The sequence below is a fragment of the Nerophis lumbriciformis genome, linkage group LG10 (assembly GCF_033978685.3).
Source record: "Nerophis lumbriciformis linkage group LG10, RoL_Nlum_v2.1, whole genome shotgun sequence".
NCBI classification, from domain to species: domain Eukaryota; kingdom Metazoa; phylum Chordata; class Actinopteri; order Syngnathiformes; family Syngnathidae; genus Nerophis; species Nerophis lumbriciformis.
This window is the reverse complement of record NC_084557.2, coordinates 9,820,890-9,844,163: the sequence shown is the minus strand read 5'-3', so window position 1 is coordinate 9,844,163 and position 23,274 is coordinate 9,820,890. Positions and strand designations below refer to the sequence as shown.

Here is a 23,274-nt window from a genome sequence, read left to right as displayed (position 1 = left end):
CGTAGGAGGTCAATTTTGCACACACAGGATTGATACACTGTGAGGAGTCTCCTTTCTTCTCTTGTTTTCTGCACCATTTCACTAAATTGGGAGTTGGGGGGGGGGGGGGGCGAGGGGGGAATTGCTCCTCTCCACCCTCTTACCCGACAAGGGGCAGGTTGAGGTACATCCTGTCGCCTCTAGCGAAGACATGTACTCAATGACACATTAATGACACATTTGGGCCTGTGAAATCCGCCGGGGGAGGGGGTCCATTAAGGTCTGCTGCATCGATTTTAGAGATGAGAGTCTTTTGCTATGCCTTTAATGAGCAATGAGGTCAGAAGGTTATGCTTTTAAAAAAAAAAAATCAATTCCTTATTAAAACGTCTTCTCCTTTGGAAAGGGGCAGAATGGCATTTAAATGAAGACTAAATACATTCACCTTTGTCAGATATGATTATGAATAATGACTTGTTTCCCTCCTGTTGTTCTAGAGGAATTTCAGAGGTGCACTCCTTGGCTCATTAAATGCTCCTGCACTGTTACTCCTCCTCCTCCTCCTCCTCATTTGAACTTCTTGCTCCTTGTTCTCTTGACAGTTCATTGACAGGATGTTGCTTCTATTTCTGGTTATTGCCGTGGGCTATACATTCTGCATAATGTACATGTACAGATGAAACCCACATATGCAACACCTGCCATCTTTACACACTGTAAAACATTACCTTGTGTAACAAGTTGTTTTTTTACACTTATTTATGGGCTACAAATGTTGATTATATATACACAAAACTCAGAAATAATTGTGAGTAATGCCGTGCCTCTGCTAAAATGATGGATAGCCAACATTTAAAGCTACAACATTGGTTGGTATGCAACAGCAGAGAGTGTCATGTAAGCAGCATCCAGATTGGACATTTCTGGTTGATTTCCATCATTTAAAAAAAACAGGAAATCATGGTAAGACACAAAATAACACAAAAGGTCCATGGCACAATGACTATTTTTGGTATCCATTTGGGTTATGTTGACAACCGCTTCATTTTTTCTTTTAACTCATGATGTCCTTAAAATTTTGCTGCGACTTTCAAGAACATCACTTGAGGGTGTCTGGGGTTCACAGAAGTTAAATAGATGAGGTAATTCATGCATCCTCTTACGAGCCAAAACGTGGTCCTGCCGTCAAAGTAGAGCAGAGGGTCCCAACGTGTCCTCCACACTCTCTCCCTCGCTCTCTCTGCCTCCGACAAATGGAAAGAAGTCACACATAAGCAGGCCAAGGATAGATGGTAGGGCTGCGAATCTTTGGGTGGCCCACGATTCGATTCAATATCGATTCTTGGGGTCACGATTCGATTCAAAATCGATTTTTTTTTTCGATTCAACACGATTCTCGATTCAAAAACGATATTTTCCCGATTCAAAGCGATTCTCTATTCATTCAATACATAGGATTTCAGCAGGATCTACCCCAGTCTGCTGACATGCAAGCAGAGTAGTAGATTTTTAAAAAAAGCTTTTATAATTGTAAAGGACAATGTTTTATCAACTGATTGCAATAATGTACATTTGTTTTAACTATTAAATGAACCAAAAATATGACTTATTTTCATCTTTGTGAAAATATTGGACACAGTGTGTTGTCAAGCTTATGAGATGCGATGCAAGTGTAAGCTACTGTGACACTATTGTTATTTTTTTGATAAATGTCTAATGATCATGTCAATGAGGGATTTTTAATCACTGCTATGTTGAAATTGTAACTAATATTGATACTGTTGTTGATCATATTCATTTTTGTTTCACTACTTTTGGTTTGTTCTGTGTCGTGTTTGTGTCTCCTCTCAGTTGCTCTGTTTATTGCAGTTCTGAGTGATGCTGGGTCGGGTTAGGCTTTATAATCGGATTGCATTGTTATGGTATTGCTGTGTATTGTTTTGTTGGATTGATTAATTAAAAGAAAAAAAGAAAAAAAAAGAAAATGGAAAAAAAAAGGAAAAAAAAGAAAAAAATTTTTTTTTTTAAATGAGAATCGATTCTGAATCGCACAACGTGAGAATTGCGATTCTAATCGATTTTTCCCCACACCCCTAATAGATGGTCAATTGCGACATGAGCCACAAGCTGGTTATTCCATCGACCCTCCACCCCCAAACACCACATTGGAGTGTCGCTCTGTGGGAGACACTGAAATCCACACCTAAGTTGCCCTATAACTGTAAACCTGGGCTATTCAACTAGCTATCTCGATGGCCAAATCCGGCCTGGGAATGACATCATACCAGCCCGCGAGTTAAGTTCAAAACTTGTGAGAAACATTTTTGCAGCAATTTCCTAAAAACTTGACAGTGCGCCTGCTGTATATTGAAACTTGGACCATTGTAAAATTCCAAAATCCAAAATTAAGCGGCACGTGTCCTGATGAAGACCAGAAGGCGGGTTCACATTACACCAGTTTTAAAATCTCTGCATTGGCTCCCCGTGTGTTTCAGGATCAATTTTAAGGTTCTTCTTCTGGTTTATCAATGTTTTTATGGTATTGGGCATTCTTGTCACCGGATGGCATCTTTCCACCATTAGGCTCCTGTCTATGGAACATCTCGCCGGAGGTCCTCAGGGCTGCGGAGAACGTTCATGTTTTTAAGAGCAGGCTTAAGACCCACCTTTTTGATTTGGCTTTTATCTGATATTAATCATTTTATTTAAGTAATTTGTATTTTACTTTTTATCCTATTGATTATGCAAGAGTTTATTTTGTTCTATTTATTATTTATTTACTGTATATTCATTTTAGTTATATATTTTTATTAATATGTCTTATTTGTATTTTATTCTTTATCTCTACTCATGGTTCTTGCTATTTTACAGGTTTAATTATTTTTATTTTCCAACGTTCCTCAGATGAGCCATCTGCCTCAGGGGTTATCGGTCGTGCTTGTGGGGGCACTTTGAGTCAGCGTCTTGGTGGCCATGGTCTGATGACCTCCTGGTGCAGATGGCTCCTGTGATAGTGTTTACTCACATGTCTCCTCTGTACGTAAGTGCATGTGTGTATGTTGTGTGTGTGTGTGTGTGTGTGTGTGTGTGTGTGTTTGTGTTTGGTATCTGTGTCCGTGTGTGTGTGTATGTGATAATGGGGGATATGGGTCACCGGGGTATTGTTTTTAACTTTCTAAAGCATTTATTTTATGTATGAAAAGTGCTTTATAAATAAAGTTTGATTGATTGATAAAAATATTGGCAGATCCTTGGATTGACATAGAACACTGGGGTCCAAACTTGTGATTTACATAACTGAGGCAATCCTCAAGGCCCCCCTTTAAGTCCTCTCCTTTTTGGCAGTTACACATTTTGTTTCCTAATGTGATATAACTTAGTTGTTGCTGTAGCTTGTTTATCTCAGATGCAGTCAGTAGGCATTTGCTCAATGTCTTTATTTATACTAGTAGTGGTCATCAACGTTTGGTTGGTAGAGTGGCCGTGCCGGCAACTTGAGGGTTCCAGGTTCAATCCCCGCTTCCACCATCCTAGTCACTGCCGTTGTGTCCTTGGGCAAGACACTTTACCCACCTGCTCCCAGTTTCACTTGTAAAAGCGCTTTGAGCCACTAGAGAAAAGCGCTATACAAGTATAATTCACTTCACTTCACTATTTTAGGTCCTCCCTTCTTCATCATTTGGGCTATTCAACTAGTGGCCTGTGTGTCCAGTTCAAAAAAATTGTGACTCACATTTTTGCAGCAGATTCTTAAAAAGTGATGTCATAGACATGACCTTTGACTTGCAGAGGGTCCGTAAAATTCCAATCCAATCCACTTTATTTATATAGCACATTTCAAAAAACTAAAGTTTCACAAAGTGCTTCACAGGAGGTAAAACAAACATTTAGAAGCAGGATAAAAATAAGGACAGTCAATTGTAAAAACAAAAACATTTAACAACATCAAATAAAATAGACTTAATTCACACAACTCTTATGCTGGTTTAAAAGCCAAGGTGTAAAAATATATTTTAAGACGTGTTTTAAAAGTCATTAAAGAGGGAGCCGTCCGAATAACAAGTTTTGGAGCAAAAGCAAAATGCACGATCCCCTATGGATTTTAACCAGGTCTTTGGGACGGCAAGAAGAAATTGATCAGCTGACCTCAGAGACCTTGTGGGAGTTTAGATTTTTAGAAGATCTGACATGCAGTACAGGCCAAAAGTTTGGACACACCTTTTCATTTCAATGCGTTTTCTTTATTTTCATGACTATTTACATTGTCACTGAAGGCATCAAAATTATGACACCTGTGAAGTGAAAACCATTTCAGGTGACTTACTCTTGAAGCTCATTGAGAGAATGCCAAGAGTGTGCAAAGCAGTAATCAGAGCAAAGTGTGGCTATTTTGAAGAAACTAGAATATAAAACGTTTGTTTTTCACCTTTTTTTGTTAAGTACATAACTCCACGTGTTCATTCATAGTTTTGATGCCTTCAGTGACAATCTACAATGTAAATAGTAATGAAAATAAAAATAAAAACGCATTGAATGAGAAGATGTGTCCAAACTTTTGGCCTGTACTGTATATTTTGGCACTAATCCATTAAGAGAATAAAAAACAAACAATAAAATTTAAACATGAATTCTAGAATGAACTGGGAGCCAGTGAAGGGATGCTAAAATAGGGGTAATGAGCTCATGTTTTTTGGTGCCAGTTAAAAGGCGAGCAGCAGCATTTTGGACAACCCGCAATCATGCGATTGAGAACTGGATCATACCGGCATACAGGGAGTTGCAGTAGACCAAACGTGATGAAATAGAAACAGAGATTAAGTGCTCAAAGTCGTTAAAAGATAAAACGGAAATAATTTTTGCAAAAAAGCCTTAAATGGTAAAAACCAGATAGAACAACAGAGTTAATTTGCCGTTCCAATTTAAAATCATAAATCGAACCTAAAACCAATATTTGTGACTGTGGGTTTAAAATAAGGCATCAGGGGGTCCAGGTCTGGCATGATCCTTCTGGTTTAGTTTTGAGTTAAATAAAATTACTTCGGTCTTGTTCTCATTTAAATTTAAGAAGTTTACCACCAACCATGCTTTAATGTCCTTAAGATAATTTAAAAGGGATTTTCAACAAGTGTCACTTTTCGATTTTAGAGATTTGTGTATTATCAGCATAAAGATGATACGATACATTAAATTGTATTTAAATATGATGCATGTGCAGGATGTACACTGAAAATAGGACTGGTCCAAGGATCGAGCTCTGAGGGACACCGTTGGTCAAGGAAGCACAAGCTGAAACCGAATAATCAATTTAGATCTTAAAAGTTCTCTTTGTCAGATATGACCTGAACCATTTCAACGGTGTGTCTCTTAAACCCGCACATTGTTCTAAGCTACCAATGAGAGCTGTGTGATCTCGTGTGTCAAATGCAGCAGTCGGATCTAAAAGAATCAAAGTGGCAGAATTCAGAAAATCAGCGGATATTAAAAGATTGTTAAAAACCTTTAAAAGTGCAGATTCAGTGCTATGAAAGGCTTTAAAACCGGACTGAACAACATCAAGAATAGCGTGCAAGTCAAGACAAGACTAATTGTAAAAGCACAGCTTTCTCTAAAATCTTTGGAATAAAAAGGAAGCTTTGAATTGGGTCTAAAATTTGATCAAATAGAGGGATCTAAGTTTTATTATCCTTAACAGAGGTTCCACAACAGCTTGCTTAAAATAATTTGGGACAGTTCCTAAAGCAAGCCTGCTGTTAATTATTTCCTGGACTTGGGGGGCGATGACATCCCAGACGTCTTGCAACAAACGAGGTGGCATTAAGTCCGTGGAACATGCTGCAGGTTTGAGCAGTGATACGATTTTGTTGAGCGAGGACAGAGACAAAGGCTCAAACTGCTTGAAGGTTAATGAAGAGGTGACAAAAATACAAGGGTCAAAAGATGGGGGAGCAGAGTGATCCTGTAGCTCTGACAAAAAAAAAAAGACTAAAATCAAATGTCTACTGCAGAGGTCACTGATTCTCCAGAATGTACAAAATAAGACTAATTAGTGAAGGGAGAAGTCCGGCTCCCTAGGTCCTTAGCTTTCTGGAAATGTGGTCCTTAAAAACCATGTAGTTGAATATCCCTGCTATACACTATTTGACAGACTCTCAGTGCATTCAGTCATAAAATGATCAATTAATCCAGCCAGCATCCATGTGTCCATGCCTGTACAACAATATGTAAAGTATTAATTATTCCAGATACTTTACATTTCATATATTTTCATAGTTATAGTACTTGCAAGCAGTGACAAGAAGTCATATTTGCAGATACAAAAATCTAAATGAGCGCATAAATATAAATGGCATGCTCCAGGCTTAAAACATGAATATATGACCTCCTCGAGCTATTGATCTTTCCCTCTTTCTTCCCCCACTTGGAGCTCAGATGCATGGATCAAATATGAAGCTCTTTAAAGAGCAGCAAAATAATGATTTTAATAACAAGTTGAGCATACAAACAGCCTGTTGCATCTTTAGTGGAACTACTACAGCATATTTGTACAGCTGACTCCAAATTTGCAGTATTGCTTAACCCTAGCAGATGGGTCAGATGACTCTAGTGGAAATATAGATATCTTTGAGGAATGAACTCCAAAAAGGATGCTTATATTTGGTGAGCTTGACTAAAACCTTTGGATTGCAGAATCACAAAGTGAAGGTGGTCTCATCACCTTTAGCGGCAAAACAAAATATTCAGTCGCACATGTTTAGAAGTGCAACAAATAATCAATTCTATTGAATAATTCAGTAAGAATAAAGCTTCGATTTATATTCTGTTGCTTTGATTTATCGTTTATTTATCGTTATTGAGTAACTCATACATTTTTTTTTTTTTTATAAAATCCGGACCGTAGAAAGTGCCCCAAAATTTAGAAATATGTGGACATAGTTTCCACACGGACGTGGCAATAGAGCGCACATGAGTGGTGGTGTTTGGATGCGCAGGTTTTTTTTTGGTGTGTTTCATGAACGCACACACGTTGAAAGAGCAAGATGTCGGGTGCAGTGTGAGTTGGGCGAGAGCAGAGGATAGGGCCCTTGACGGTCCGATCCTTGGTTATAGAAGTTAGCTCTTGTGACGTGGAACGTCAACTCGCTGGGGGAAAATATCCTGAGCTGGATTCACTTCGAGGCACAGCAAGGGCTCTGGAACGTGACATTCAAGACATTAGATGACAGTATCACCTTCAGGTACTTGTTGCATGAGGCTGAGTCTGCATTAATTTAGCACCGAAATGAGGCACGGTCTGGTTACTACAGTTTACAGGTTTAGGTACACATCCCTACTTTCAAATGCCACATATTCTCTTTTATATCAGAACCCAGCAAACTATTTTCTTTTCCATCCACTGACTTGCAACATTTTTACCAGTTCACATTGTTGAAAATGACTCATGATACAATATACATTTTTAATGGGCGGTATAATTAAATATTGAAAAGTTCCATGCTCCTTCTTTATTCTGAGACTGAAAAAAAAACAAGACTCAATAATGAATGAAAGAAAGGTTTCCTAAAAAAAAGAGAACCAGCGTGGTGCGACTGAGCTGAGGGCTGACAGAAAAGGTGATGGTGATGGACAGTGGAGGTGAAAAATTCACTGATTATTAATATTCCGAATAAAGACTAGAGACATTTTGTAAGTGAGTAGAAAGTGGTCAAAACATGCCCACATGTTGTCTTGGTCCATGTGTACACACAATGTAGCAGGCGGCTCAGTAAACTGTTCACAGTCACGCACAGCAAACGTAACCTGGTCTGTCTCAGTCACAAAGGCAAACACTCAATACACACACACGAACGTGCACAACTCATCACCTCAGTGAATATATATGTGTCACTATAAAAGCACATTCATAGCTCAAAAAATATTTTGTCATAGAAAAATGCTACTCCTGTTCGTCCCTATTTGTTTATTTCCCTAAGCTTCAACAGCAATGTCTTTTGACAAAGTGAAAATGGAGATATCTAACATCATATCAGATGACTAGGGGCATCTTCATCAGGACAGCTAATATAAGTAATTAGTATGAGTTTATAAAGCTGGTCACATCTTGAATATACACAGCAAAGCTTATAATACAAATGAAGCAACCAAGGCTTCTGTCAGGGTGCCACCTAGTGGCATATAATGAAACATTTAATATTGATGTTAAGGAAAAGACTCACAAATCAGAATAAGAATCAGAAATACTTTATTAATCCCCGAGGGGAAATTAAATGTATGGATACTTGACAGCAAAATACTCTTTGCATAGGGATTTGTACACATATAAAGTAATTATCATGGATGCGCATTCAATTATTGGTTCCTTTTATAACCATTACCCCGTTTAGTGTCTCAGGAAAGTTGGAGACAATTCTAGTTGAATTTGGGCAAGGGGCAGGCTACACCCTGGACTGGTCGTCAGTCAATCACAGGAACATGGATTCAAAATTCTAAATAATTGCATTCAAAATCCACAAAAAGAGATGTATGTTCCAAATGCACATTGAAACATTTCCCTAATGACTGTCAATCAAACACTGCAAATACATATTTTAAGCAGGATTACTGCCTTATGCTACATACAACATGATTAATCAAAAGAGTTAAGTGATGCCACTTTAAAGGGTCCCTATTATGCAAAACCAACTTTACTAATCTATTGGTACTTGCTTATGTTTATTTGGGATCTGCAAAAGTCCTGAAAATTTGAAATCAAACTGTAGAGGCATTGCAGAGACATTTCCAAAAGAATATTGTCTTTCTCACAACTTTCTCCAAACGGTCCATTTGGAATGTGTCAGTCCTGTGACGTTTTTCTGACCTGTGGCGTCTGCAGATATCTCTATATATAGTAAAGGCTTACCTAAAAGGTCTTTGTGTGAATCCGCCATATTTATCGTTCAAGCATTTGTAGTCCTAACGAGTTATGACCAAGGTATGACACGAAGAACGAAAATGCCCTGTTGGTTGTTTGAACCAGCACAAGTCACTACACAAACATTCAGCCTCATCTGCCTTACTTTTACCTTTTATAATTTGAGGTATTGTGTCTTCAACTCGGAATAAGTCACTCAGAGTGTGTGCAAAGAAGAGTCCTGCTTCTCTCACCATTTCACAAAAAGATTTTCCGAAAAACTACTTTTAATGGCGTGCTTGGTGCTTACTAGATATGGCACTGGAGGAGACAATGAAACAGTAAGTAATAACAGTAGATTAGAAATGTGTGAGTGATACGTTAGCTCATGTTGTTGTGTAGCTAACTTAGCCTTCTAATGTAAGACAATAGCATTCCCGTCCTGCGGCAAAATAAACAATGAGTTTCTTAAAAATGTGTTTTAATTGGATCAGTGCCTACTGTGTTTGGCAATGGACCAGTTAATAATATAACCCGTTATTACGTTTGCGATGTCGCTCATAGCGTGGCTTACTGCAGGCGGCTTGAGCCCTCATTGTTTGCAAGCATTCAAAGCAGCAGCAGTGAAAGTACCAACATGATATAGAATAGAAATGTCCTGATCTGGAAGCTCTGCTGCCACCTGTGTTCTTTTTGTTGCAGTGCCTGGTTTCTGGGTCACGAGGCTGAGCCACCTGCGCACACACCTGATACTCATTTTCTCCTGACTACTTAATCTCTCCAGTCCAATCACTCTGCATCAGATTCCTGATGATTCACCCTTCCAGTCATACTCATTTCCTCTACTTTGGCTCCACTCGCGCTTCTCGTTTCCTGTGGCTCTGTCGTGTAGCATTAACTGTTACCTCTCTACATATTTTGTGTGCACTTTGTTTCTCCACACCTTGTTTGCATCCTTCGTTCACTTCTTTTTTAAGTGCGCTTTTTGTTATTTTTCTTTTTTTTTGCTTTGCGTTGGGGTTCTACTACGGCTAAGCCGATCGTGACAAGAAAAGCATTTTGCTGTTAATACACACATGGATATGTCCAGGAGCTTTGGAGAGATACAGACTTTGTAGAAGTTTAAACCTTTGTGTATAGTTACAGACCTGCAGACTCAATTATCTGGGATGTTGTGGTGAAAGTCACTTATAACAGATGGCTGTTGCCTGCCATTAATGTCAAAAGTGTACAGTAAAAGCAGGAAAGCTAAAAAACTACAAAACATCTGTGCCAGGCGGGGGCGAATGCTGACTCAGCGTGAGGGTGTGTGGAGAAGAAGGTTTAATTTGCATCTAATAACTCAGTCTCTTAAAACGAGCTGTTTTGAAAGGGAGTAAAAATATGATTTACAAATAGGTCTGTAAAACAAAATCCATGCAAATATTTCACCAAAGATCCATCATTACACTCATGTATACCAAAATGAAGGGTTTTAAATATAGAAAAAAAAATCATAATTTGATCCCTTTAAATGGGAATTGCCCTTTTTTTGGGAAGTTTGTCTATAGTTCACAATAATTATGATGACGGATGTCATTTTTTACACAAATTCCAAACATTAAATACATTTGATCAAAAGTCAGCTTAAAATGCAGCCTACAGGGGCCGCTGTATTGTGCCTATAAAGCTCATAAAAAAACATTCAAAGACATCCATTAAACATTTTCACTTTACTGTAAATAACTATACACCCCTGTGTGTAGATCACTGTACAATACAGCACAACCTTGTTGAAGAATTAAAAGTATAGGATCCACCCAACACCTTTTACTTCACCTAAACACCAGCAAGGTTTGTTTATTCTCATTACCATTAATAAAGTCATGCTTAAGTTCATACGCCCAACAGACATACAAGATGTTACAAGGCTCATTAGCTTGACAGCGGGTTATTGCTCTAATGAGGGCATGTAAACATATTAACCAGAGGGAGACAGCAGAGCGTCAGAACTACGAATGCTGAGGCTGAGTTTCACGTAGATTCCTTCCCTTAAAAACTTCCCAGGAGCGATCAACATTGGCCCCTCCTTTCTTGGCAGCTTGGCCACACTAAGATCCACTGGACTTCTAACTTCCAAGCAAATGTCACATTTATCTAATTGTTTCTGTTCAGCAAATAACTATAGTAAACTACCTAACAAGACCTAATATATTCGACCGTACACAGCGAACAAGTACCAAACCTCTAACCCATATTCCAACAACACAACCTCAGTGTGTTGATTTTGAATTTTCTCCAGCTTTCATTTGGCTGTTTATATAGTTTGTGTAGTGATGGGTGTTATAGTCAAAGGATTGGGGGGAGAAAAAAAAAGTGTTGGCAAATGCTCTGATTGATCCGCGATGGTGGATGAAAAGCTCCAGCGGAGGGAAACAGAGTATTTTGGAAACAACCGTCTGTTGAAATTACAATGAAAATACATAATAATGAGGCTTCTTGACAGCCTGAGCTTCAGTGTCAGAATAGCGATGATGCCTTAACAAAGTGTTTTTGTGTCACAGCAGGAGCCACCTCCACAAAAGGCAAAACTAAGCACCAACTGGGGAACGAAAGTCCAGAAACCCGGCTCAAGACCAGAGATCATAACCCGTCGCTCACTTTCGCTATATAGTTCTAGAAAGATGATGCTTTCATGCACAGCTTTTTAAAACAGTTGCTCTACGCTGGCTGAAAGACTGAGTCTTTTGAACAGTTCTTTTACGTGAACAATAAGAACTACACTGAACAAAAATATCAACGCAACACTTTTGTTTTTGCTCCCATTTTTCATGAGTAGAACTTAAAGATCTAAAACTTTTACTTTACACACAAAAGACCTATTCCTCTCAAATATTGTTCACACATCTGTGTTAGTGAGCATTTTTTTCTTTGCCAAGATAATCCATCCCACCTCACAGGTGTTGCATATTAAGATGCTGATTAAACAGCATGATTATTGCACAGGTGTGTCTTAGGCGGCCTACAAAAAAGGGTCACTCTGAAATGTGCAGTTTTATCACACAGCACAATGCCACAGATGTCGCAAGCTTGAGGGAGCGTGCAGTTGCCATGCTGACTGCAGGAATGTCCACCAGAGCTGTTGCCTGTGAATTGAATGTTCATTTTTCTACCATAAGCCGTCTCCAAAGGCATTTCTGAGAATTTGGCAGTACATCCAACCGACCTCAGAACCGCAGACAACAAGTAACCACACCAGCCCTGGACCTCCACCTCCAGCAGGTGCAGCTCCATGATCGTCTGAGACCAACCACCCGGACAGCTGCTGCAACAATTGGTTTGCATAACCAAAGAATTTCTGCACAAACTGTAAAAAACCGTCTCAGCTGCCTGCTCGTCGTCTTCATCGGGGCCTCCACCTGACTGCAGTTTGTCGTCATAACCGACTTGAGTGGGCAAATGCTCACATTTGATGGCGTCTGGCACGTTGGAGAAGTGTTCTCTTTACGGATGAATCCTGGTTTTCCCTGTTCAGGGCAGATGGCAGACAACTGTGTGGTGTTGTGTGGGAAAGTGATTTGCTGATGTCAACGTTGTGAGTCGAGTGGCCCATGGTGGGTTGAGGGGGGATTATGGTATGGGCAGGCGTATCTTATGTACAACGAACGCAAATGTTTTTTATTGAAGGCATTTTGAATGCAAGCAGATACCGTGGCGAGATCCTGAAGCCCATTGTTGTGTCATTCACCTGAGACCATCACCTCATGTTGCAGCATGACAATGCACAGTCCCATCTTGCAAGGATCTGTACACAATTCCCCGAAGCTGAAAACATTCCAGTTCTTGCATGGCCAGCATACTCACCGGACATGACACCCATTGAGCATGTTTGGGATGCTGTGGATCGGCGTATATGACAGTGTGTTCCAGTTCCTGCCAATATCCAGCAACTTGGCACAGCCATTGAAGAGGAGTGGACCAACATTCCACAGGCCACAATCAACAACCTTATCAACTTTTTGCGAAGTAGATGTGTTGCAACACGTGAGGCAAATGGTGCTCACACATGATACTGACTGCTTTTATGACCCCCCACACACAGACCCCAATAAAGCAAAACTGCACATTTCAGAGTGGCCTCTTATTGTGGGCAACCTCGGGCACACCTGTGCAATAGTCATGCTGTTTAATCAACATCTTGATATGCTTCACCTGTGAGGTGGGATGGATTATCTTGGCAAAAAAGAAGTGCTCACTAAAACAGGTTTGTGAACAATATTTGAGAGGAATAGGTATTTTGTATATACAGGTATAGTAAAAGTTTTAAGATCTTTGAGTTCTACTCATGAAAACTGGGAGCAAAAACAAAAGTGTTGCGTTTATATTTTTGTTCAGTACATGTCATAGAATGGTAGAAGATAGTAACTGAGAATCAGTTTCCAATGTTCACTTAGATAACAATTCAAAAAGTTGTTTGTTCTTGAACATCACATCTCGACACCACACACAAACTCCAGACAACAGTGGTGAGCCAGAGTGAGATATAGGAGTAACAACTGGCATTTTTTATTTTACTTTACTTTTATTTTATTTGGCCTAAAATGTATATTGTATTTAAATCTTTTGATGACTATAAATAATATCACAATATACTGTATTTATTAGCATATACATTACTGTACAATAAAACAATTTCAGAACAGGTTTAAAGTCATAAGGAAAGCCAAACTGTTAAATGGTTATTGATAAATGTAAATATAAAAGTAATACAACAAAATATTAAAATTCTAGAACTAGTACTAAGGAGGAACATATTTATGTAGTAGGTTTCTTTCCTTATTACAAATGGTACAATAAACAGATTTAGTCACTGATGCTAAATGACACCCAAAATACAGAGGGCATGAAAAACTGCTATTTTGTGTTGTACTGTGAATTAGATAAATAATCAGTATTATGCGTGGCTACTTAAAATAAAGAAAAGTATTCAAGTATAATGTACATACGTATACCTCAGATAAAACACATTGCACAAAATAGCCTGCAAAATTATGTGCTGCATATTTTTCTAATTAAAGCAGTCTGTGTTTTAATCTGCTGTGTTGCCTGTTGTTCAGATTTCTGGTGTTCTATACCTCAAAAGGCCTCTGCTCTGGACAGAAAGCCGCAATACCTTGCAGAGGGTGTTGTCTAGCTCAAATAAAGGCCTCCTTTTTATACCCCACAGAAATAACCAATAAGTGGCTATAACTAAATGTACTCAATGCAAGATATCTTAACTAAGACTGCAACTAACTATTACAATATAGTAGTCATTGACTATCTTAATGATTAGTCGACAAATCGGATTATGGAACAATGGATGTAATTTAGCCTTTAGCCCAGGGGTCCCTAAACTACGGCCCTCCAGCATCCAAAATCCAGCCCACAGGAAGTCCCAAGGAAAAAACTTTTTTTTTTTTTTTAATCTTTCCTTTCTAATCCATTTTCTACCACATGTTACTCTTGTTGTCTCCTAGTCGCTCAGGCAAATCATATGGTCTAAAAATCAATCATCAATACACACACACACACACACACACACACACACACACACACACACACACACACACACACACACACACACACATACATATACAGCCTGGCCCCCGGCCAACTTTTTTTACCCCAATGCGGCCCCCGAGTCAAAAAGTTTTGGGACCCCTGCTTTAGCCATTGGCCTTTTGCTAACTAATAGTAAAAGATGACTTTCCGGTACTTCATTCACAAATATTTATTTACACTTTAACTGTGCTGCTCATTAAGCTCTTACAAAAATAAATATATATTCAACTTTTGTCCATTTAAAGCATTTTTTACTTTTTGGTTGTTTTAATTTTTTTTTTGTGGGAAATTTGTTTTATAAACACCCACAAAAGGTTGAATAGAGGCAACTGGACTCTTCTTGTTTGTTGAAGATGGTTCAGAGTTGCATCTATTCAACCTTTGTGGATTACATAACCTGATGACTGAAAATGTACACATTTATTTGCATACTATTTGACTCCAAATAGAATTGAATGAGATGCACAGGTTTTAGATACTAAGACATGGGAAACAAATGCTTTAATAAACACATTTTTAGTCCTAAGTATCAAAATATTACAAAATAAAAATAATTTAAATATAAATATTTCCTGCCTAAAGGGGCTGTTGGCAACATTTACAAATATGCCGAGAGGGTGCCCACTTTCTAATATATTTTAGACAGTATATCCCACCCTCTCTCGGGCTTCTCTTCTGCAATTACGTACATACGCAACACATGCACAAAAACCGCCAACAATACTCCATGTACATTTCGTGACTTGAATATTAACCAAGTATTAGTGATATTATTATTATAAGGGCTAACGCAGACAAACTATTAATAGCAGCACCGTGATCACAAGCTTGTGTGCCGATGTTTACATCATTGAGTGGTCTGCTGCTTCCTCGCTTCCTATACGTTTATTATAGATCATAAAGCATGCATCTCACCTGGACAGAAGAAGTCTGAGTAGGCATCAGTCACCACCTCATCGCAGGGCCACATGGCATCTGTAAAGTATTTGGGTAGTGTTTAAGCTGCCGTAGGCTAACACAGCTCAACTAACTTTGTGGCACTTCAACTATAGCCACAAACAAGACAATTATCAACACATGAGCATACACTCATTTATTTGCCCTAGAAAAAACAAGCAACAAAACACTCTTATCTCAACACATGCAGGCCTTCTCTCTTTGGCATTCATTCACTCACACAAACACATACACACACATTCGCAGACATGCCTGTCTTTCATGCCTAAACTCATGGAGGCAAATCTCTCTCATCCGCTACCAACCATTCTTTTCCTCTTCAACTCTCACAGCCACTGTTCCCCTGCTCCTCGGTCTCAACACTGCCTCTGAAATCTCCAGCCTGGCAAACACTGACCAGTTGAGCTTTGCAGCTTTGTACACTTCCCGTCTCTAAAATTAAGCTTGTGTCATGCAAAGACTGTGGATTTTCACGAGGCAATGATCACATCTTTGACAAGATGGAGGAAACTTTCCTCAACTTAAAATGATGCAAATTTAGTGTCTGGATATTCGGTTAGACCAGGGCAATTCAACTGCCGGCCCGGTGGCGAAATGACACCATACCAATCCCTGAGTTTAATTCAAAATTTGGGAGACAAACATTTTTGCAGCAAATTCATAAACACACTAGAGTGCTCCTGTTGCATAGAGCAGTGTTTTTCAACCTTTTTTGAGCCAAAGTACTTTTTTTTTTATTGAAAAAAAGCAGAGGCACACCACCAGCAGAAAACATACAAAAATGAAACCCAGTAGCCGATATTGACAATAAAAAGTTGTTCTCACAAGTGGTGGATATGAATTCAAACCATAACCAACCATGCATCACTATAGCTCTTGTCTCAAAGTACTGTCACGACCTGTCACATCACGCCGCGACTTATTTGAGTTTTTTGGTGTCTTCTTGTGTGTAGCGTTTTAGTTCTTGTCTTGCGCTCCTATTTTGGTGGTTTTTCCTCTTTTATTGGTATTTTCCTGTAGCAGTTTCATGTCTTCCTTGAACGCTATTCTCCACACCTGCTTTGTTTTCGCAATCAAGACTATTTAAGTTGTGCGGACGCTATCCTTCTTTGTGGGGACATTGTTGATTGTCATGTCATGTACGGGTGTACTTTGTGGACGCCGTCTGCTCCACACGCTGTAAGTCTTTGCTGTCGTCCAGCATTCTGTTTTTGTTTACTTTGCAGCCAGTTCAGTTTTAGTTTTGTTTTACATAGCTAGCCCTCAGCTTCAATACCTTTTCTTAGCGACACTCGCCTTTTGTTTATTTTTGGTTTAAGTGTTAGATACCTTTTTATCTACATGCTGCCTCCCGCATGTTGTGATCACGACAAACCATGTTCCCGACATCTACAAAGCAATTAGCTACCTGCTGCCACCTACTGATCCATCCATTTTCTACCGCTTGTCCCTTTTGGGGTTGCGGGGGCCTATCTCAGCTGCATTCGGGCAGAAGGCGGGGTACACCCTGGACAAATCGCCACCTCATCGCAGGGCCAACACAGATAGACAGACAACATTCACACTCACATTCACACACTAGGGCCAATTTAGTGTTGCCAATCAACCTATCCCCAGGTGCATGTCTTTGGAGGTGGGAGGAAGCCGGAGTACCCGGAGGGAACCCACGCAGTCACGGGGAGAACATGCAAACTCCACACAGAAAGATCCCGAGCGCAGCATCGGACCCAGGACTAGTCAGGACCTTCATATTGTGAGGCACATGCACTAACCCCTGTTCCACCGTGCTGATGGAAGAGTATTACACGGTTACTCTGCCGAGCTCTAGACAGCACAGACACTCAACAACGGCACATTTGCGGATTAGAATTACTGGTTTGCAAAAAATATTTTTAACCCAATTAGGTGAAATTACATAATCTCCCACGACACACCAGACAATCTCTCACGGTACACTAGTGTGCGGGGCACAGTGGTTGAAAAACACTGGCATAGAGGAACTTGGACCACTGTAAACACATGGGCAAATTATTGCATTGACATTTTAAACTTGCTAGCAAACATATAACACTGGGGTCCAAACTTGTGATTTACGTAAGAGAGGTGTTCCTCAATGCACCCCTTTAAGTCCTCTACTTTTTGACAGTTAAACATTTTTTTGTAATGAGATTCATGTAACAAACGTCTTTCTGTAGATTTACTTTAGATGCAGTCAGTAGTCATTCGTTCAACGTCTTAAGTTATAGTAAGGGTGTTCTTTAAGTTTCCATTTTAGGTTCTCTCTTTTTCATCATTTGAATAGCGAGTTCATTTAAAAAAACTTGTGGGACTCACAATTGTCATGGAGATGATCTTTGACTAGTTTTTTTTTTTTTTTTGTGCAGAAGGTCCTTAAAATAAGCAGAGCACTCCGATAACTCTGACAAAATAAACAGACCAAAATCAAATGTTTACTGTTGGGGATGCTGATTCTTTGGAATATACAAAATAAGAATAATAGTGAAGGGAGAAGTCTGGCCACCTGGTCCTTAGCTTTCTGTAAATGTGGACCCCAAAACAATTAAGCTAATGATCCCAATATTAGACCGCATAGAATACAATAAGGCCTTAAATGGCAGAGTTGCCAAATCAATGTCCAATGTTGATTTTCTGATTGCCTTCCATAGTGGACTAAGCTTTGATAGGAGCAGAAGAGCATACACTATATACATATATATTTTTTTATTTTACCTTTATTTTACCTGGAAAAAATGTCATTGATATTAAAAAACTCTTTTTCAAGGGAGTCCTGGCCTAGAGGCAGCAGAATTACACATAAAATGACATTCACATTACACATTAAAATGACAGGATGTACACCAAGTAAAACAGTTACAGATAACAATAAGGCCTTAAATGGCAGAGTTGCCAAATCAATGTCCAATGTTGATTTTCTGATTGCCTTCCATAGTGGACTAAGCTTTGATAGGAGCAGAAGAGCATACACTATATACATATATATTTTTTTATTTTACCTTTATTTTACCTGGAAAAAATGTCATTGATATTAAAAAACTCTTTTTCAAGGGAGTCCTGGCCAAGAGGCAGCAGAATTACACATAAAATGACATTCACATTACACATTAAAATGACAGGATGGACACCAAGTAAAACAGTTACAGATAACTGAGGCTCTTTCAAATGCTCTCAATTTAGATTTAAAAGCATTTAAGGATAAAAATTCAGTCAGTTTCTATTTTCTTTGTAGCATGTTCCAACCACTAGGAGCTGCATAGACAAAAGTTTTTTCCCTAGCTCAGTGCGAGCAAAAGGGACAGAGAGCAAAAGCTGATTGTTGGATCTCAGTGCATAAGAGTTCGTACTTCTCTGTGAAATCAATGCACAAATGTATTCTGGCAATAGCCCCAGAGATATATCAATTACTCCCAATCACAGGCTGGCATGTGGTTGTGTATGCTCAGTGTGGCGTAACAGATCAACCAATTTAACTTGATTGATCCGAAATTTTAATTATTTACACAAAAAGTATCTTTGTGCTTCTATCTACACTAGCGACATATAGTAACAAGCAAAACAGTTACATGTTTTTTCCATTATATGGCAGAAAGCAGTGTACAAAATGAACCTGTATATCCACCAGATGGCATTCATATGATACAACAGAGTAAATCATAGCTTGGTGGTGAGCCATCGGATAATTCTAATGCAATAAAGCATGTAAAACACAGCACTATATGTACAAAAGATTTGGGAAACTTTCATTAATAAAACAGGAATTAAAACTGTGTAAAAAGTATCTCAACTTGTGCACTTACTTAGCATTTTGAGTACGGAAGTGAATGCATTATTGAATGCACTTACACACTTAAAATGTAAGTATAGAAGTGCACGAAATGGCTTTGTAATTGTGGCTCCCTTATAGCTTTCACAAGAGAAAGTCAAAAACAAATAGACGGAGTAGACATTGAAAGGGTAAAATAAAACACATTTTGGGGTGTAATTAGAGGATAAAATGAATTGGAAATCTCATGTGAAAAATATACAACATAAAGTAGGAAGAAACACGTCAATAATGAATAAAGCAAAACATGTTCTAGACCAAAAATCACTTCATATTCTTTACTGCTCGCTAGTGTTACATATCTGAGTTATTGTGTAGAAATATTGGGAAATAACTACAAATGTGCGCTTCATTCACTAACAATGTAATAAAAAAGATCAATTACAATAATACATAATGACGGATATAGAGAACATACAAACCCTTTACTTATTAAATCACAATTATTGAAATTCAACGATTTGGTGCATTTGCAAAGATCTAAAATTATGTACAAAGCAAACTATAACCTGCTACCCAAGAATGTACAACAATTCTTCTCAACAAAAGAGAAATATAACCTTAGAGAAAAATCTAATTTAAAAACATTTGTATGCACGTACAACACTTAAAACCTTTAGCATATCAGTATGTGGAATTAAAATTATGGAACTGATTAAGCAAAGAAATCAAACAAAGTACTAACATGATTCAGTTTAAGAGACTGTTCAAACTACAAGTGTTCACAAAGTACACATAATTATGATGAACATCTTGAACCCTTTTTTTTTTTTTTTATTGAGACAAAGATTATTCATGTATTTAATATTTGTTTGCTTACTATGGTATATTATTTATTTATTATTTTTTTGTTCACTGTTCTGTTACAGAGAACAAGAACATTGGATAAAATTGCTATGGTATGGAAAGGGGTAGGATTAAATAAGATCAGTTTCTTCCTACTCTTTTTCGGATGTGCTGTAATGAAACAACAGGAAATGTGTGATGCATCACATTGTATTGTAAGCATGTTCCAAATAAACTGAAACTGAATTGAACACTTCAGGGGAAAAAATGCCTGTGATCCATCCATCCATTTTCTACCGCTTGTCCCTTTCGTGCGGGGGTTGCCTGCGCCTATCTCAGCTGCATTCGTGTGGAAGGCGGGGTACACCCTGGACAAGTCGCCATCTAATCACAGGGCCAACACAGATAGACAGACAACATTCACACTCACATTCACACACTAGGGCCCATTTAGTATTGCCAATCAACCTATCCCCAGGTGCATGTCTTTGGAGGTGGGAGGAAGACAAAGTACCCGGAGGGAACCCACGCAAGTCACGGAGAGAACATGCAAACTCCACACAGAAAGATCCCGAGCCCGGGATTGGACTCAGGACCTTCGTATTGTGAGGCAGATGCACTCACCCCTTTCCACCGTGCTGCCCATGCCTGTGGTCATTTTTGCTTATTCAGAGCAAAATAAGAGTTCATCACCAATTGATTAAATAAAAGAAGTGTGTCCCAACTTTTGTTCTGAACTGTAAATATGTGTGTGTGTGTATCACAGTTAGCTTTAGTTTAAGTTAGCCTACAGCGTCCTCTGCTGGACTGATAAAATACTATAATTTGGAATAAAGCTCACGTTTCAGATAACCAGGATAAATTAATTGTAAAAACAGACACGAAGAGCTGACATTTTATCACCACACATTTAGTTACTTACCTACTTTGTGGGAGTTAAATTCGACAAGCCGGAAGATGTCAGCCAAGGGCCTAAAACTGGGGCCGATTAGGCGTCAAATCTTGACGTGCAGTTTCGTAGGCAGGGGTCGTTTCATAAACAATAATTTCCCAGAAAATATCAACAAAAAAAAAGCTTAACAAACCATAACTTTATCTGCGAAGCTTAAAATAAGCGTTAGCTTGGTGACAATATACGTAGTTAATATGGTTGGCAATCAAGGATCAGGTGGGAACATGAGGAAAGCCCAGTGATTGGTTAAAAAACAGGAACATGGCGTTAAAATAGGCGTGGCCATATCATTTGTGATTAGTGCTGATTGGATAGAAAGTTGCGCAGGAGGAAGTCAGTTAAAGCACCCTTTTTATCAGTCATCACGTTTAGTCATTTTTTTTATTTTTTTATTTTTTATTTCTTTTATTTTTTTAAATTAATCAATCCAACAAAACAATACACAACAATACCATAATAATGCAATCTAATTCCAAAACCAAACCCGACCCAGCAACACTGCAATAAACAGAGCAATTGAGAGGACACCAGTGTTGGGTTAGTTACTGAAAACCAGTAACTAGTTACAGTTACTAGTTACTTTATTTCAAAAGTAACTCAGTTACTAACTCAGTTACTTACACCAAAAAGTAATGCGTTACTGTGAAAAGTTTTAGTTACTTCTTTTTTTCTTCTTTTTTTTTTAAAGCTCCCATTAATGCCCTTTTTGCCTTCATTTCAGTACTGTTATTGCACTGGAGAATAATACAATCTGTTGATCAACTTGACATACATTTTTATTTTCCTTTTAACATAATTAATGAAAAACAGTGCAACATAAAAAGGCATTCCTCCTTTCTTTAAACTTGGACCAATGACCATGAATAAAAAACAAGTTAAAGTCCAACATAAGAAGGCACATCATCTTCCTTGAAACATAAAGCCTGACATCTGGAGTGATGCTGCTGTCTTCCACACTTGGAGCCATGGATTGTAGAATACTTGTTTTCAGTGGCAGGATCATTGACACAGATGGTGAAGTTTCAGTGCTCAGTAGAGATGGAACACTTTTGAGGGGTTTAAGCACCTGGAGGACCTCACCTGCCACTCTCACATCATCATCAGACAGGGTGACATTTGTCTTCAGGGTGTTGTGGGTCAATGCAGAGTATATAGCTGCCTGCTGCTCCAACATATCATAAGTGGAGTTCCACCTCGTTGGGACATCATGTATGAGCAGGCAGCTTTAGCATTTCTTGCTTTGTCTTAAGCACATGAGCAGCTGTTGTGCTTGGGTGGAAGTAAGACACCTTCCTGATCCTCCCAAAGAGGCGCTCCATCCTATTGACTGAGATTCCCTTCTGTGATGCCAAATTCACTACATGTGCAAAGCACCTATCTGTGGTCCCAGTCCTGCCTCATTCTCTGTAATTATTAGATTTTTGGCATTATCACGTGTGACTGGGATATCTTTATCTTCCATTCCTCCACTGCTTGTGTCAGCACCTGCGCAAGGTGACTCTCGTAGAGGGCGCGTGTCTTCTCATCTCCCAGTCTGCTGTGATGAAGTGAGCGCTTATAGTTCCGCTGGACGTCCACCCGTCTGTCATGAGCGCAACAGATGATGCTCGGGATAGTTCATCCACAACTTTTTTCTTCTCCTGCTCATAAAGATCTGGCACAATCTTATTGCTGAAGTGGGTGCGCGACGGGATGTCGTAACGTGGTTCAAGCACGTTCAGCATGTGTTTAAAACCCTCGTTTTGCACAACCGAGTCTGCACTTATAAACACACCGATTCAATGGCGGGGGCGTTCAAGCTCCTCCGTTACTCCGCTCACCATGACCACGCTGTGTGTGGACTGAACGTGCCAACAACTTTTTTTTTTGTTTCATACATCAAACCGCGGATCACTTGTGTGCCTCATCCCCTCCCCACACCCACACACACACACACATAGACCGCGCCTCCTTTCTTCTCTCCGGCTTGTGACAGAGGAAGATTCAGAAGAACGACACCGCAGCGCTTCTGTTTCTAGTCGATACTACATCAAAAGTAACGTAAAATAACGCAGTAACGCATCATGTAGTAACGGTAACTAAATTACTGAATAAAAAAAAATAACGCGTTAGATTACTAGTTACCGCCGAAACTAACGGCGTTACAGTAACGCGTAGTCCCAACACTGGAGGACACACAAACATGACACAGAACAATCTAAAAGTAGTGAAACCAAAATTAATATTATCAATGACAGTATCAATATCAGTAACAATTTCAACATAGCAGTGATTAAAAATCCCTCATTG

General features: G+C 39.0%; 1 protein-coding gene across 2 annotated transcripts in view; it reads right to left on the bottom strand.

The window, feature by feature from the left end:
• Nucleotides 1–21,073, bottom strand: part of LOC133612667 (reelin) — a 316,782-nt gene extending 295,709 nt beyond the window's left edge. For both annotated transcript variants that reach the window (XM_072913903.1, XM_072913904.1), the window contains exons 1-2: nt 20,956–21,073; nt 15,365–15,424 (exon numbers count right to left, since the gene is read on the bottom strand). In XM_072913903.1, the coding sequence (XP_072770004.1) occupies nt 15,365–15,391 (27 nt within the window). In that variant the 5' untranslated portion in view covers nt 15,392–15,424; nt 20,956–21,073. The remainder of the gene's footprint in view (nt 1–15,364; nt 15,425–20,955) is intronic.
• Between the last annotated feature and the right edge of the window lie 2,201 nt (nt 21,074–23,274).